The 16,126-nt window shown below is 26.0% G+C and overlaps 1 protein-coding gene across 1 annotated transcript; it reads left to right on the forward strand.

Moving 5' to 3' along the window:
* Window positions 1–967: 967 nt before the first annotated feature.
* On the forward strand, window positions 968–9,641 carry LOC122509586. Its single transcript, XM_043623761.1, has 9 exons — window positions 968–1,358; window positions 3,743–3,888; window positions 4,165–4,332; window positions 4,844–5,051; window positions 5,295–5,419; window positions 5,677–5,816; window positions 6,101–6,366; window positions 6,465–6,612; window positions 6,766–9,641. Exons 1-9 carry the CDS (start codon window positions 1,186–1,188, stop codon window positions 9,370–9,372), a joined length of 3,981 nt encoding a protein of 1,326 aa, XP_043479696.1. The 5' UTR covers window positions 968–1,185; the 3' UTR covers window positions 9,373–9,641.
* The last annotated feature ends 6,485 nt before the right edge of the window (window positions 9,642–16,126 follow it).

Below are 16,126 nucleotides of genomic sequence, written 5' to 3' on the forward strand. Positions count from 1 at the left end.
CTAATTTGAAAGAAAATTTGACTAATAATTTTTTAAAAAAACTCACTTCTTCAGAATTTTGAACTAAAATTTTTCTTTAATTCAATTATTTTTAATAATTTTTGAGATAGTTTGTTGAGAATTAAATTATTTATTTAAAGAAAAAAAAACTAAAATCCACATGTTTACAATTCACTTTCATAAAATTTGAATAATTTAAAAATTTAATGTTTTCAAGATTAGTGTATTTTATATGTAGAAAAAAAAAGTAATTTTTAGAAAGTTCATATCACTTTTCTTTTTATTAGTTAAAATCTCTATTAATTCAAATTTAATTCTTGTACTAAATTTTTCTGAAAATTTCTGAAAATAAAATTGAATTTTTTTGAGGAATTTCATTAAAATTATATTCAAAATATTTGAATTTATACCTGAAGAATTAAAATTCATTAGATTAAAAGTTTTTCATTCATTTTAAAAAATAATTTTATTTTTTTGAGAAACTCCATTAAAATTGTATTGAAAATAATTAAATTCCATGGAAAAATTGTTATCTTTATGAAATTTTTTAATTTAGTCATATAATAATTAAATTAAATTATACTTTTTTAAAATGTTTTTACTGTTCAAAAAAAAAAAATATTAAAAATAATAAAAATATTAATTTAACACTTTACGTTTAAAAATTTTATAAGAAATGAAAGAAATGAAATTTGTATATTTATTTACAAATTTGTTCACAATTCTTTTTTTTTTTAATTAAAAAACAATTTCTTAAAAAATCCGATTATTACCGAGTTTTCAAATAAAAATCATTTGTTCAGAAAATATTTTTCTGCGAATATTGCAATTCTAAAGAGGTCGTAACCTAGATTCCATTTAAAAAAATATTTTGCACAACGTTAACAAGAATCCAATTACACAATTGAGTTTCGATATTAAAAATATTGTTTAATTGAGTCAATTTTTTGTTTGAATCCTCAGATCAAAAAAGAACTCCGATCAATAAAGTGTGTGTTTCATCTTCTTTTTTTTGCAACAAAAAAAAACGAACTTGCAAAAAGAAAGATATTTTTTAATAAACTAATAAAAAGCAAACAAATAGAGAATGGATATTTTAAGAAGTTAAGGATAATTTTTTTAATTTCGAACAACGCAGTGTAAAACTACAATTTTTGTTTTAAAAATTGCAATTAAAAATTAAAAATGGGAATCGGAATAATTTTCATCGTCTCATTAATTTGCCATTCATTGGCAAAGGAAGTGATTTTAAATTTAAACGATAAACGACCAATTTTCACGACTAGTGAGAAATTTCTTAGTTTTACATTGGATCCAATGTCGATATTTTCTGATGATTTGAAATCGAATTTTTTAAGGTGAGTTTTCGGATATGATAAATTTACATAATAATAAAATTTTGCAATAAACAAATTTTATGTTGACATTCATAGCCAATATTAAGAAAGGCAATAAAAACTCTCATACCTCTTGCTCATGGTAATTTTGTGTGTGGAGGAATTACTTCTCGTTTACAACCGAAAATACCTCCCATTTTATATTTCCCAAACCTTCTCTTGACCACACTTTTCATTTTGACAATAAATTGTGCAAAAACCGCGCTTTTAAATTTTACAACTTTTGTCATTAAACATTTTAGACGTAAATAATAATATAAAATATAAATTTTCTCTATAACGATATATACGATAAAGATGACTTTCTCTAACGATAAACGTAAACAAAAAATATAGACGATATTATTTATTTGAAGAGAAATATTATTGAATTTTATTAAAAAATTTATATCTTTGTGAAAAATAGTTTTTATACAACTCGGTTGAATTTATAAAAAAAAATTTCATATTTTTACTGCAAACAATTTTTATTTTTATTTCTTTAACTCACTATTTTTTATTTATTAGTAATAATAACTAATTAAATAAAATTAAATTTAATTTTGTTTTCCCTCATTTCCAGAAAAAATTTTGACTTTTACCCTGACCCTGAAAAATATTCTGATTCACTCCAAAAATTATTAGATACTCTCAAAAATGTTCTATTACAAAATTTATTTATGAATTTTTTTAATTGTAAAATTATTTGATTTTATCAATAACTACTTTTTTAATTTGAACCCTTTTCAAAATTCAATTATTTCTAAAAATTCACGCTATAATGCTTTTAATATTCAATTATAATTTAACATTTTTTAAGTTAAATTAACATTTTAGTTAAATTCATTTTTTAATCAATTTTTATTAGAAAATTTTTCGAGAATAAAATTATCTAAATATAAAAAAAATAATTTATTAAATAATAGAATATTTCTTAAAATTGAATTTTTATGAAGAATTTTATCAAAAATTTTTTAATTTATAGAATTTTCTATCATTTTATTTACAATTGTATAAAAAATAATTGAAATTCTGCAATAAGTTATGTTGTTTATGAATAAAATTGAATTCTTACAACGAATTGTATTAAACATTTTTTTAAAGAATTGAATTCCTGTCAAGAATTCTCTTTGTGAAAATAATTGAATTCCGGAGAAAAATATTATTATTTATGAAAATAATTAATTTCTTGTGAAGAATTTTATTCAAATATTTTTAAATAATTGAATTTCTCAGAATTTTTAAAAAATTTTTGTAAATAATTAAATTCTATGGAGAAATTTCATTTAAAAGTTCAAAATAATAGGTAGAAACATGACGAAGAATTTTATTACATTTTTTTTAAATAATTGAATTCCTGTGAAAAATTTTATTTTTGAAAAGAATAGAATTCTTGGGATGAATTTTATTAAAATTTCTTAAATAATTGAATGGCTTCGAAGAATTTTATCTTTTACGAAAATAATTGAATTATTTCGACGATTTTTACAAACATTTTTGACAATAATTGTATTCCTAGGAAGAATGTTATATTTTACGAAAATAATTGTATTCTATGATCAATTTTATTATAATTTTTCAAATTTATAAAACATTTAATGAAAATTTTTTAAAATAATTGAATTCTCGAGAAAAATTTTATTATTTATGAAAATAATTGATTTCTTGTGAAGAATTTTATTCAAATTTTTTAAAATATTTGTATTCCCATAAAAAAAATGTATTATTTGTGAAAATAATTGAATTCTTAAGAAGAATTGTATTGAAAATGATTGAATTTTTTAGGAAAATTTTATTAAAATTTCAATTTTATTAACTAAATCTTGTAAAGAATTTGGTCAAAATTTTTTTAAGTAATAGAATTTTATTTAAATTTTTCGAAATAATTGAATTTCTTAGAACTATTTTTTTTAATTCTCTGAATATATTTTTATTCTTTTGAGATACTTCATTAAAAAATAAAAAATAATTGAATTGGTGCGAAGAAATTTATAAAAAATTGGTAAGTAATTGAATTCCTGTGAAATTTGTATTAAAATTTTGCTTAAATTAATTGAATTCTTTTGGAAAATTTTATTAAAATAGTTCTTCAAGAATTAAGTTATTTAAAAAGAAATTATTGTCAGAAATAGAAAAAATTGAAGGTTTTGTATTAAAATTCTTGGCAATTTTATAGTTTATGAGTCAAACAAAAAAGACATAAAAATTCAGAATTGTCTTATAAATTCTAAAAATTTAATTTTTTCCAGTATTTTTAATAAAAATCTCTGACTTTTCCCTGAATTCCCTGACCTGTAATTTTTTTTATATTAAATGTTTTTTTAACGATTTATAAAAAAATATTTTGAACTCTTTGTTGATTTTAGCTCAAATTTGGAAAAATGTATTAACATAGCAAAAGCATTTTCGCCTGCTTATGTTCGTTTCGCTGGACCAGAATGTAATTCTTTTCATTTTGAGAACAAAGAATTTCCTCAAGACAGTAAAAACATTACCAAACATAATTTTACTGGCAAGTTTTAATAAATTACTTAATTAAATCTAATAAATTAAACAATAAACAAAATTCAGTCTTTATACCAAAAGATTCTTAAAAATTTACTAAAAATTATTATTTTAATTTTAATTAAATTATCAACTAAATTAATATTGTTTAGAAAAATTTTTGAGAATATTATAATTATAATTATTAATCATAATTAATTATCTCTAGTGAAATTGTGACGTTAGTAATTTAATAAAAATGATTATTCTGTAAAACTTATCAAATCAATATTTACATTTGTAGAGAATATTCTCAATTTGATAAATCAATGGGCGAAAAAATCGGGTTTGAATTTAATCACCTGCATTGGACAAGAATTCATTGAAAATAGTGACGATTCATCACAACTGTGGAATGCAATTGCCTTCACCGATCAAATGGGTTACAATACAAGTTGGCAACTTGGATACGGTAAAAACACAAAACAAAAACATTTTCTAAAAAATTCTCCTACATTTTTCTTTGAAATAATTAATTTATCAAATTTCGATAAATTTTCAATCTCTTGAGAAAATTAAAGGAGAGAAAAAAAAGATTCTGAAGAAAATATTACACATCTTAAAAAATTAGAAATTTTTAAATTAGTTTAAAAATATTAGAAATATTTTAAAGTTAAAATTGAATCACAAATGAAGAAAATAAAAAATTAAGTAAATACAAGTAAATTCAATGAAAGAAAATAGAATAGAAATTAAAATTAAGAAATTATGTATTTAGAAAAATATTTCAAAGGTAAAAAAATGTTATTTTTTTTTAATATCAATATTTAGATATTTACTTTTATATTTACAAAATATACAATATTCTGTGTTTAAATTTTGTAATATTGGTCAATGGAAAATTTGTCTTTTGATTGATCCTATGTTATGCAATTCTAATGACAAAGCAAACTATAAAAATTAACGACCGTACACCTTAACAGAATTTCAATCGAGATGCAATTTTCGTGGGGAAAATTTAGGACAAGAGATTAAACATTTACGAAGGGTACTTAATGCATTTCCAAGATATTCAACGAGTCTCATTGTTGGACCGGATGTGACTGAATTTAAAACAGAGAATCAAGAAGAATTTTTACTCGATTATTTTCATTCAGCTGGGTCTGCACTTTCCTTAGTAACTTGGCACCCGTGAGTTAAAATAAGAAAATCTACTTTTTTATTAATCTTCATAAATTTCAATAAATGGAAATTTTAATAACTTTAGTTTAAATTTTTATAATTTAAATTTTGATAATTTATTAAATTTTAGATTTAATAATTCTGACTTTAACAAAATTAACATAATATTAATTATCCGATAAAAAATAATTAATAATGAATCGAATTAAGATGAAAAATGAAATTAGAGATTTTTTAAAAAATTATTTACAGGAATTTCAATGAAGTGTCTCTAAATAACAACGAAGTAGTAATTCGTGAAGAAAACTTATCAACAGAAAAGGAGAATTTAGAAAAAACATTCGGACAATCAATATTGGAAAAGCCTCTCTGGATAGGTAGTTATTTGTTTTTACTTTACATGGACACGTAATTATTAAAATTACTTACTAATTCTAAAATATGTAATTCTACACTGAAAGAAAAATTTCTTTGATTCAAATAACAGATTACTCAAATAAATATTTACTTGAATCAAATAATTTTTGTTTAAGTCTTATAAATTGTATCTATTTGCATCAATAATCTTAATATTTGAAGCAAATACAATCTAATTGACTTTTTTTTAATCAACTTTAAATAAAAAAAATTCCAGCCGAATCAAAAGATGAGAAATGCAAGAATCAATTTATCGGCGCGCTTGTCTGGACTAGAAGACTTGGAAATGCAGCGAAAGTTGGTGCACAAGTTTTGATGAGGCAGCCTGACAATTCAAATTTATTCAAACCCAGTCCGGTAATAATAAATTAATCGCAGTTTTAGACACACAACGTGCTCTAAATTCTATTCAACTAATAGTCAACTTAAATTCAAAATCAAATCCAAACATATAATTAACTTCATTATAAATTATCATACTAACAAATGGATTAAAACACTTCTAGTATTTTATTTCAAAAGTACAAAACAGTAAAAATTGAAAACTGAATTTTTAATTTAAATAATAATTTTTAAAAATTATCAAATGAGGAAAAAGGTAAAAATCATTTTAATTAACAATGTGTAATTTTTTAATTTAGGACTTTTGGGTTTCTCTGCTCCATAAAACTTTGGTTGGTCCGGAGGTATTTAATTTGAATATTCAATCGGGAAATGAGACTCGTATCAATTTCTTCTGTCAGTGTACAAAACGTTCTTCAAAATACAAAAGAGGATCGCTCACTATTTTTGGAATAAATTTTACACCTAATAAAATTGTGGCAAACTTGAAAGGACTCAAAATTAAAGAGACGGATGATTATATTCTTTTGCCAGGTTTCGACAGTTCGAACCAAATGTTTGCTGAGTAAGTTTATTATTTTCGATTTTTATCTAAAATTTCCTAAAAAATCAGTTTTCAACTAGTTTTAGTTTATAATTTTTATGTTTTCTCCTTTGAAACAGAACTGTTCTTTTGAACAACAAGCCCTTGGCATTGAAGAACGAAAACGAAATACCAGACATCGAGCCAATTAAGAGAAGAAATGAAAAAGGTGTCCCATTAATTCTCCCATCTGGAGGAATTGGTTTTTGGGTGATTCCAAATTTAAAGGTATATTTAATTTATTATCTGTTACTTGACAACTTGATTTTTTCTTAATCAAACTAATGAAGTATTTTTAAGTATTTATTTATTTAAAACAGTTATTTAAATACTTAATTTAAGTGAATTAAAACGAGTCTAAAAGTTTTTATTTCTTTGTAGCTGAAGGCATGCAGAAAAAACGTCAACAAGCAGAAGGTGAAAACATTGACTCGTCTTCTTCAAAGTGACGAAAAAAAAGATTTGGCTACTGAAGAACTAAATGATTTATCATCAGAACTAAAGAAATTTTTCCTGAAGGACAATAAGGGACAAACGGATTTTTCAATTTCCGAAGAGAAGCAAATTAATCAAGAAAAGGAAACAAAACGATTAAGAAGAAATGCTGAAAATATGAATAATCTCCTAAATCGAGAAATGTTCCTTCAAGCTGAAAATAATCAACAATATCGAACAATCAGAAGAGCAAAAAATTCGGCAATGAAACAAGAATTAGAAGTCGATCCCGAACGAGCTGTTATCATCGGTTCAGATGAAGATATTTCATCAGAGGAAGAAATTCCCATTGAAGATGGTTCCGGAGCACATGGAATAGTGCCAACACCAGAAACAACTCAATTTATAAAAGTCAAAAGAGAATTTAAAAATACAGAAAACAATCCTCGTGTATATTCAAAAACAACAGAAAGATCTCCAGTTGGACCAAGACCCGAATTCATCAATGAACCAAAATCGTCTACGGAAAAAATGATAACCACTCGTGACACAAAGAAATTTTCACCAAATGCAAAACAATTCCAAAATTTCTCTTCTACTTCGACACCTTCACGTAAACGAGTTCGAAATGTTTTCGCCACCATGGGACTAGAGCCAAAACTCAATATCAAAAACCAAAATCCAATACCAGCTCTAAAATTACCACAAATAATTCCTCCGCCGATGATCACAAATGCCGATCAACTAAAACAAAGAGTTGCCGAAGCTCGACTAAAATTACGCTCAATTTTTCAAGATCTGACAAATCCGTTAAAATTACTTCGACCATTTCCTGTTAAAAGAGAAATTTCTGGTCAGTCACCTTTGGAAAAATTTAAAATATTCCAAAAGTCTCAAGAAACTAGGAATGCTGAAATCATTCAAAACTTTGGGCAAGTTGTTGAAAATCTAAAAAAACTACAAGCATCAAGGACTCCCAAGAATATGGCAAACAATGCGAAACTCAAGGAATTTGTTGCCAGAGGCGAAGAGCAATTGAATAAACTAAGAAACAATTTACGCGCAAGACATGACGAATTCGTCGAGAATTACAAATCAAAATCAATGAATTTCTTCAAAAAACCAAACAATGAGAAGCAGTACGATTTCACAAGTGTTAAGGATTTCATGAACAGAATAAACACAGCGAAGATTTCGAATATTTTCTCCAATTTGCCCCAGAAACCAAAGAGGGAAATAATATTACCAAAATTGTTGAATCTAATAAAACTTGAAAGAATACAGAGAATACCCGGTAACGAAGCTGGAGAAATAGTTTCAAAATTACTAAATTTGGCAAAAGGAAATATCGATGACGAAGATTCATCTGAAGAGGAAGAGGAGGCATCAAATGAAGAAGTCGAATTTTTGCGAACTTTGTCAAAATTATTCTTGAATCATATAAAAAATTATCCTTTACTACTTCTTGGTAGTGATGATCCTTCGGAATTGTATCCAACCGTTAGGGAATCGGCAAATATTCTGGACGAAGAGGCAGACTACGACGAAGGGAACTGCAACGACGATGTTTCATCCGAAGAAGATGAAAATTGGCAATACAAGGACAATAAGAATAAATATAGACGATTTTCCAGATCAGCCTACAAACTCAATGAAATCAACAAAAGTCCAATAAACGAAGAAAAATATTCCCGTAAACGAAGAGACGCAGAAGAAGAAAGCAGTAGTACCACGAATTCAAAATCTTCAAAAAGTGAAAAAAGAAGAAAGTCCAAGAAAAAGAAGAACAAAGATAAATCTCCCGAATATGATTCATTTTACAATCCAGATTGTGCCGACTGTTCGAAGAATCAAAACTACTGGAATTATCCTACTACATTTTTTAATTATCCCCCACACGGAATTTCTCAGCATCCTGACGAATTACCAACTAATTACAATTTTCACTACGATCATCAAAATCCAATTTCGTACTATTCCACATTACCGTTATATCCACATCGTCGTCGTCGTCGACAACTCGACTCTAATATTATAAAAACAGACAAAACAAATGAAAAAATTACCATTCCGATAGAAAAAGTAGTTAACAAACAAACAAATGAAGAAAATGCAGATTTCGATTTTCTGACAAAAGTGGAAAACTGTTTGGAATCAACTGTAAATTGTCCCAATGATTTAACTACAGAAACAATGAATGAAAATAATAAGTTTGTTATGGAAAGAATAGATGATTTTACAACAGAAAAAATAATTGACAATAATTTTGCTACCGAAAATCCTCAAATTCATAGTGAGAAAAATGAAAACTTGTTATCTGTGGAAAATAATGCTGCTACAACTGATAGTGCAATCCAGAATAATTTAGAATCACTGATGAGTATTGAGAAAATTTATGATAAATCTTTACCATCAACGACGGAACATCGAATATATAGTCGTAAAATGTTGTCGGATAATGAAAAAAATGTTGATACCACACTTTTTCAAGATGTGACTAAAACAATTGAAAATATTTTTACCTATTTTTCTAATATCACAGAATCAGAATAACTTTAATGATTGTGGTATAAGTAATTTTTTTCCGTTCCCAAACCATTTTCCTAATTGAGTATTCCTAAAATATCTATTCCGGGAAATTAATTTTTAGGAAATTATAAAATTAGGAATCTAAAATTAGGAAAATCGGTAGGGAACCAATTTTTTCATCTATTGCAATATTGAAATTGGAAATAATTCCAATCGTACGAAACAATATTCCGGAAATATTTATTATTCGTTTATTGTTTATTGTAATAATTATGTTTTATTATAATAATTATTAATGTTATCTTTTTATTATTTATTATATTTATTATATTTATTATATTTATTATTATTATTATTATTATTATTATTATTATTATTATTATTATTATTATTATTATTATTATTATTATTATTATTATTATTATTATTATTATTATTATTTTAATTAACATTTGCATATTTTTCTTAAAAATATTTCAAAATAAAAAGAGGCTTATTCTCTTCAATATTCCTAAACAATATCTTTGTAACATTCACCAAAAATATTCTTGTAATTTTCCACAAGAATATTCCTGCGAAATCTCAAAAGAATAATTTTGTAATATTTCATAATAATTATTATTTCCATTTAAATATTTCTACAAGATCCACAATAATATTTTTCTTCATGAAAGATAAATAAATTGATTAAGAAAACGGCAATGACTTATTATTGTTATAACGATATATAACGACTTGCAAAACAATTTTTTTGTGAATTTATACTTAAAACAAATAAAAATGACGAAAAGTTATTCACTTATATAACATTCAGAAAATATAAAAGTAATTGTTATAAGTATTCACAAAAATAAGAGTAATAATTTTTTTTGGCGAAAAATATGTGGATGACGAACCCCTGTTGACATACAACCCGTAATACACTTGAGAAATAGGAAAGAATACTTACAGGGATTTTGTGACAATAAGAGAAAATTAAAACAAAATTTTCTATTGAAAATATGTGCAAAAAACCCACGAAAATTGACAGTGAGAAATAATAATAAATTTACGGTCTGACTATTATTGACTTGTACTACTGATGTTTTGAAATTTGGCGATTTCGTTCGTTTTTTTTCTTTTCCCCTCATTCTTTTAATTTTGATTACAATTTTTTTTATAAAATTGATACTTTTCTCTATTATTTACAATATTAACGGTAAATTAAAGTCTGACTATAATTTACTTGTACTACTGAAATTTGTAATTTTTACAATTTCGATTGATTTTTCATTATTTTTGTTCCTTTTGATACTGATTTTAATTTATATAAAATTGATACTTTATTTCTATTATTTATTTAATTGAAGTCTGACTATAATTGATTTGTACTACTGAAAATTTAAAATTTGATAATTTGGATTGGTACTTTTGCGTTCATTTCTTTCGTTTGTTATTAATTTTATTTTTTTATAAAAACAATACTTTTTTTGTTATTTCTAATGTTGACGATAAATTAAAGTCTGACTATAATTGACTTGAACTACTTAAATTTTCAAATCTAACGATTTCGATTGATTTTTTTTATCTTTTTCTTTCTTCTGATAATGATTTTAATTTATATAAAATTGATACTTTATTTCTATTATTTATAACGTTAACGGCAAATTAATGTCTGACTATAATTTACTTGTACTGCTGAAATTTGTAAATTTGACAATTTCGATTGACTTTTTTTGTTTTCTTTTTTTCTTTTGCTATTGATTTTAATTTTTATAAAATCAGAACATTTTTCTATGATTTATACTGTTAATGGAAATTAAAGTCTGAACTGTTATTCACTTGTACTAATGAAAATTTTTAATCTGTAAAAATCACATAATGCCCTAAATTTCTAATATTGTTAGAATGGGCTGGGATGAAGATTTCGGGATTTTTTTGGCAAAAAACAAAACTTAAAAAATTTTAGCCAATTTTTTTTGCAAAAATTTTTAGATCTTTTTCAAAGCACTATAACTTTTCACCTGTGCTAGATATCATGCTCTAATTAGAACCAAATGAAAGCTTGGAAGTTGCTCTACATTTCTGATATTGTTAAAATTGGCTGGGATGAAGATTTCGGGATTTTTTTGGCAAAAAACAAAACGTTAAAAATTTGACCCATTTTTTTTTCTTCAAAGGGGGGGACCTGTCCAAATTTTATTTTTTGCAAAAAATTTTACATCTTTTTCAAAGCACTATAACTTTTTACCTGTTCTAGATATCATGCTCTAATTAGAACCAAATGAAAGCTTGAAAGTTGCTCTACATTTCTGATATTGTTAAAATTGGCTGGGATGAAGATTTCGGGATTTTTTTGGCAAAAAACAAAACGTTAAAAATTTGACCCATTTTTTTTTTCTTCAAAGGGGGGGACCTGTCCAAATTTTATTTTTTGCAAAAAATTTTACATCTTTTTCAAAGCACTATAACTTTTTACCTGTTCTAGATATCATGCTCTAATTAGAACCAAATGAAAGCTTGAAAGTTGCTCTACATTTCTGATATTGTTAAAATTGGCTGGGATGAAGATTTCGGGATTTTTTTGGCAAAAAACAAAACGTTAAAAATTTGACCCATTTTTTTTTTCTTCAAAGGGGGGGACCTGTCCAAATTTTATTTTTTGCAAAAAATTTTACATCTTTTTCAAAGCACTATAACTTTTTACCTGTTCTAGATATCATGCTCTAATTAGAACCAAATGAAAGCTTGAAAGTTGCTCTACATTTCTGATATTGTTAAAATTGGCTGGGATGAAGATTTCGGGATTTTTTTGGCAAAAAACAAAACGTTAAAAATTTGACCCATTTTTTTTTTCTTCAAAGGGGGGGACCTGTCCAAATTTTATTTTTTGCAAAAAATTTTACATCTTTTTCAAAGCACTATAACTTTTTACCTGTTCTAGATATCATGCTCTAATTAGAACCAAATGAAAGCTTGAAAGTTGCTCTACATTTCTGATATTGTTAAAATTGGCTGGGATGAAGATTTCGGGATTTTTTTGGCAAAAAACAAAACGTTAAAAATTTGACCCATTTTTTTTTTCTTCAAAGGGGGGGACCTGTCCAAATTTTATTTTTTGCAAAAAATTTTACATCTTTTTCAAAGCACTATAACTTTTCACCTGTGCTAGATATCATGCTCTAATTAGAACCAAATGAAAGCTTGGAAGTTGCTCTACATTTCTGATATTGTTAAAATTGGCTGGGATGAAGATTTCGGGATTTTTTTGGCAAAAAACAAAACTTAAAAAATTTTAGCCAATTGTTTTTTGCAAAAATTTTTATATCTTTTTCAAAGCACTATAACTTTTCACCTGTGCTAGATATCATGCTCTAATTAGAACCAAATGAAAGCTTGGAAGTTGCTCTACATTTCTGATATTGTTAGAATTGGCTGGGATGAAGATTTCGGGATTTTTTTGGCAAAAAACAAAACTTAAAAAATTTTAGCCAATTTTTTTTGCAAAAATTTTTAGATCTTTTTCAAAGCACTATAACTTTTCACCTGTGCTAGATATCATGCTCTAATTAGAACCAAATGAAAGCTTGGAAGTTGCTCTACATTTCTGATATTGTTAGAATTGGCTGGGATGAAGATTTCGGGATTTTTTTGGCAAAAAACAAAACTTAAAAAATTTTAGCCAATTTTTTTTGCAAAAATTTTTAGATCTTTTTCAAAGCACTATAACTTTTACCTGTGCTAGATATCATGCTCTAATTAGAACCAAATGAAAGCTTGGAAGTTGCTCTACATTTCTGATATTGTTAGAATTGGCTGGGATGAAGATTTCGGGATTTTTTTGGCAAAAAACAAAACTTAAAAAATTTTAGCCAATTTTTTTTGCAAAAATTTTTAGATCTTTTTCAAAGCACTATAACTTTTCACCTGTGCTAGATATCATGCTCTAATTAGAACCAAATGAAAGCTTGGAAGTTGCTCTACATTTCTGATATTGTTAAAATTGGCTGGGATGAAGATTTCGGGATTTTTTTGGCAAAAAAACAAATCTTAAAAAATTTAGCGAATTTCTTTTTCTTCAAAGGGGGGGACCTTTCCAAATTTGGTTTTTGCAAAAATTTTTATATCTTTTTAAAGCACTATAACTTTTTACCTGTGCTAGATATCATGCTCTAATTAGAACCAAATGAAAGCTTGGAAGTTGCTCTACATTTCTGATATTGTTAGAATTGGCTGGGATGAAGATTTCGGGATTTTTTTGGCAAAAAACAAAACTTAAAAAATTTTAGCCAATTTTTTTTGCAAAAATTTTTAGATCTTTTTCAAAGCACTATAACTTTTCACCTGTGCTAGATATCATGCTCTAATTAGAACCAAATGAAAGCTTGGAAGTTGCCCTAAATTTCTGATATTGTTAGAATGGGCTGGGATGAAGATTTCGGGATTTTTTTGGCAAAAAAACAAAACTTAAAAAATTTTAGCCAATTTTTTTTGCAAAAATTTTTAGATCTTTTTCAAAGCACTATAACTTTTCACCTGTGCTAGATATCATGCTCTAATTAGAACCAAATGAAAGCTTGGAAGTTGCTCTACATTTCTGATATTGTTAAAATTGGCTGGGATGAAGATTTCGGGATTTTTTTGGCAAAAAACAAATCTTAAAAAATTTTAGCGAATTTCTTTTCTTCAAAAGGGGGGGACCTTTCCAAATTTTGGTTTTTTGCAAAAATTTTATATCTTTTTAAAGCACTATAACTTTTTACCTGTTCTAGATATCATGCTCTAATTAGAACCAAATGAAAGCTTGAAAGTTGCTCTACATTTCTGATATTGTTAAAATTGGCTGGGATGAAGATTTCGGGATTTTTTTGGCAAAAAACAAAACGTTAAAAATTTGACCCATTTTTTTTTCTTCAAAGGGGGGGACCTGTCCAAATTTATTTTTTGCAAAAAATTTTACATCTTTTTCAAAGCACTATAACTTTTACCTGTTCTAGATATCATGCTCTAATTAGAACCAAATGAAAGCTTGAAAGTTGCTCTACATTTCTGATATTGTTAAAATTGGCTGGGATGAAGATTTCGGGATTTTTTTGGCAAAAAACAAAACGTTAAAAATTTGACCCATTTTTTTTTTCTTCAAAGGGGGGGACCTGTCCAAATTTTATTTTTTGCAAAAAATTTTACATCTTTTTCAAAGCACTATAACTTTTTACCTGTTCTAGATATCATGCTCTAATTAGAACCAAATGAAAGCTTGAAAGTTGCTCTACATTTCTGATATTGTTAAAATTGGCTGGGATGAAGATTTCGGGATTTTTTTGGCAAAAAACAAATCTTAAAAATTTTAGCGAATTTCTTTTTCTTCAAAAGGGGGGGACCTTTCCAAATTTTGGTTTTTTGCAAAAATTTTTATATCTTTTTTAAAGCACTATAACTTTTTACCTGTGCTAGATATCATGCTCTAATTAGAACCAAATGAAAGCTTGGAAGTTGCTCTACATTTCTGATATTGTTAAAATTGGCTGGGATGAAGATTTCGGGATTTTTTTGGCAAAAAACAAAACTTAAAAAATTTTAGCCAATTTTTTTTGCAAAAATTTTTAGATCTTTTTCAAAGCACTATAACTTTTCACCTGTGCTAGATATCATGCTCTAATTAGAACCAAATGAAAGCTTGGAAGTTGCCCTACATTTCTAATATTGTTAGAATGGGCTGGGATGAAGATTTCGGGATTTTTTTGGCAAAAAACAAAACTTAAAAAATTTTAGCCAATTTTTTTTGCAAAAATTTTTAGATCTTTTTCAAAGCACTATAACTTTTCACCTGTGCTAGATATCATGCTCTAATTAGAACCAAATGAAAGCTTGGAAGTTGCTCTACATTTCTGATATTGTTAAAATTGGCTGGGATGAAGATTTCGGGATTTTTTTGGCAAAAAACAAATCTTAAAAAATTTTAGCGAATTTCTTTTTCTTCAAAGGGGGGGACCTTTCCAAATTTTGGTTTTTTTGCAAAAATTTTTATATCTTTTTTAAAGCACTATAACTTTTACCTGTGCTAGATATCATGCTCTAATTAGAACCAAATGAAAGCTTGAAAGTTGCCCTAAATTTCTAATATTGTTAAAATTGGCTGGGATGAAGATTTCGGGATTTTTTTGGCAAAAAACAAAACTTAAAAATTTTAGCCAATTTTTTTTGCAAAAATTTTTAGATCTTTTTCAAAGCACTATAACTTTTCACCTGTGCTAGATATCATGCTCTAATTAGAACCAAATGAAAGCTTGGAAGTTGCTCTACATTTCTGATATTGTTAAAATTGGCTGGGATAAAGATTTCGGGATTTTTTTGGCAAAAAACAAAACTTAAAAAATTTTAGCCAATTTTTTTTTGCAAAAAATTTTACATCTTTTTCAAAGCACTATAACTTTTTACCTGTTCTAGATATCATGCTCTAATTAGAACCAAATGAAAGCTTGAAAGTTGCTCTACATTTCTGATATTGTTAAAATTGGCTGGGATGAAGATTTCGGGATTTTTTTGGCAAAAAACAAAACGTTAAAAATTTGACCCATTTTTTTTTTCTTCAAAGGGGGGGACCTGTCCAAATTTTATTTTTTGCAAAAAATTTTACATCTTTTTCAAAGCACTATAACTTTTTACCTGTTCTAGATATCATGCTCTAATTAGAACCAAATGAAAGCTTGAAAGTTGCTCTACATTTCTGATATTGTTAAAATTGGCTGGGATGAAGATTTCGGGATTTTTTTGGCAAAAAACAAAACGTTAAAAATTT

Source organism: Leptopilina heterotoma, unplaced genomic scaffold, assembly GCF_015476425.1.
Source record: "Leptopilina heterotoma isolate Lh14 unplaced genomic scaffold, ASM1547642v1 Lhet_116, whole genome shotgun sequence".
NCBI classification, from domain to species: domain Eukaryota; kingdom Metazoa; phylum Arthropoda; class Insecta; order Hymenoptera; family Figitidae; genus Leptopilina; species Leptopilina heterotoma.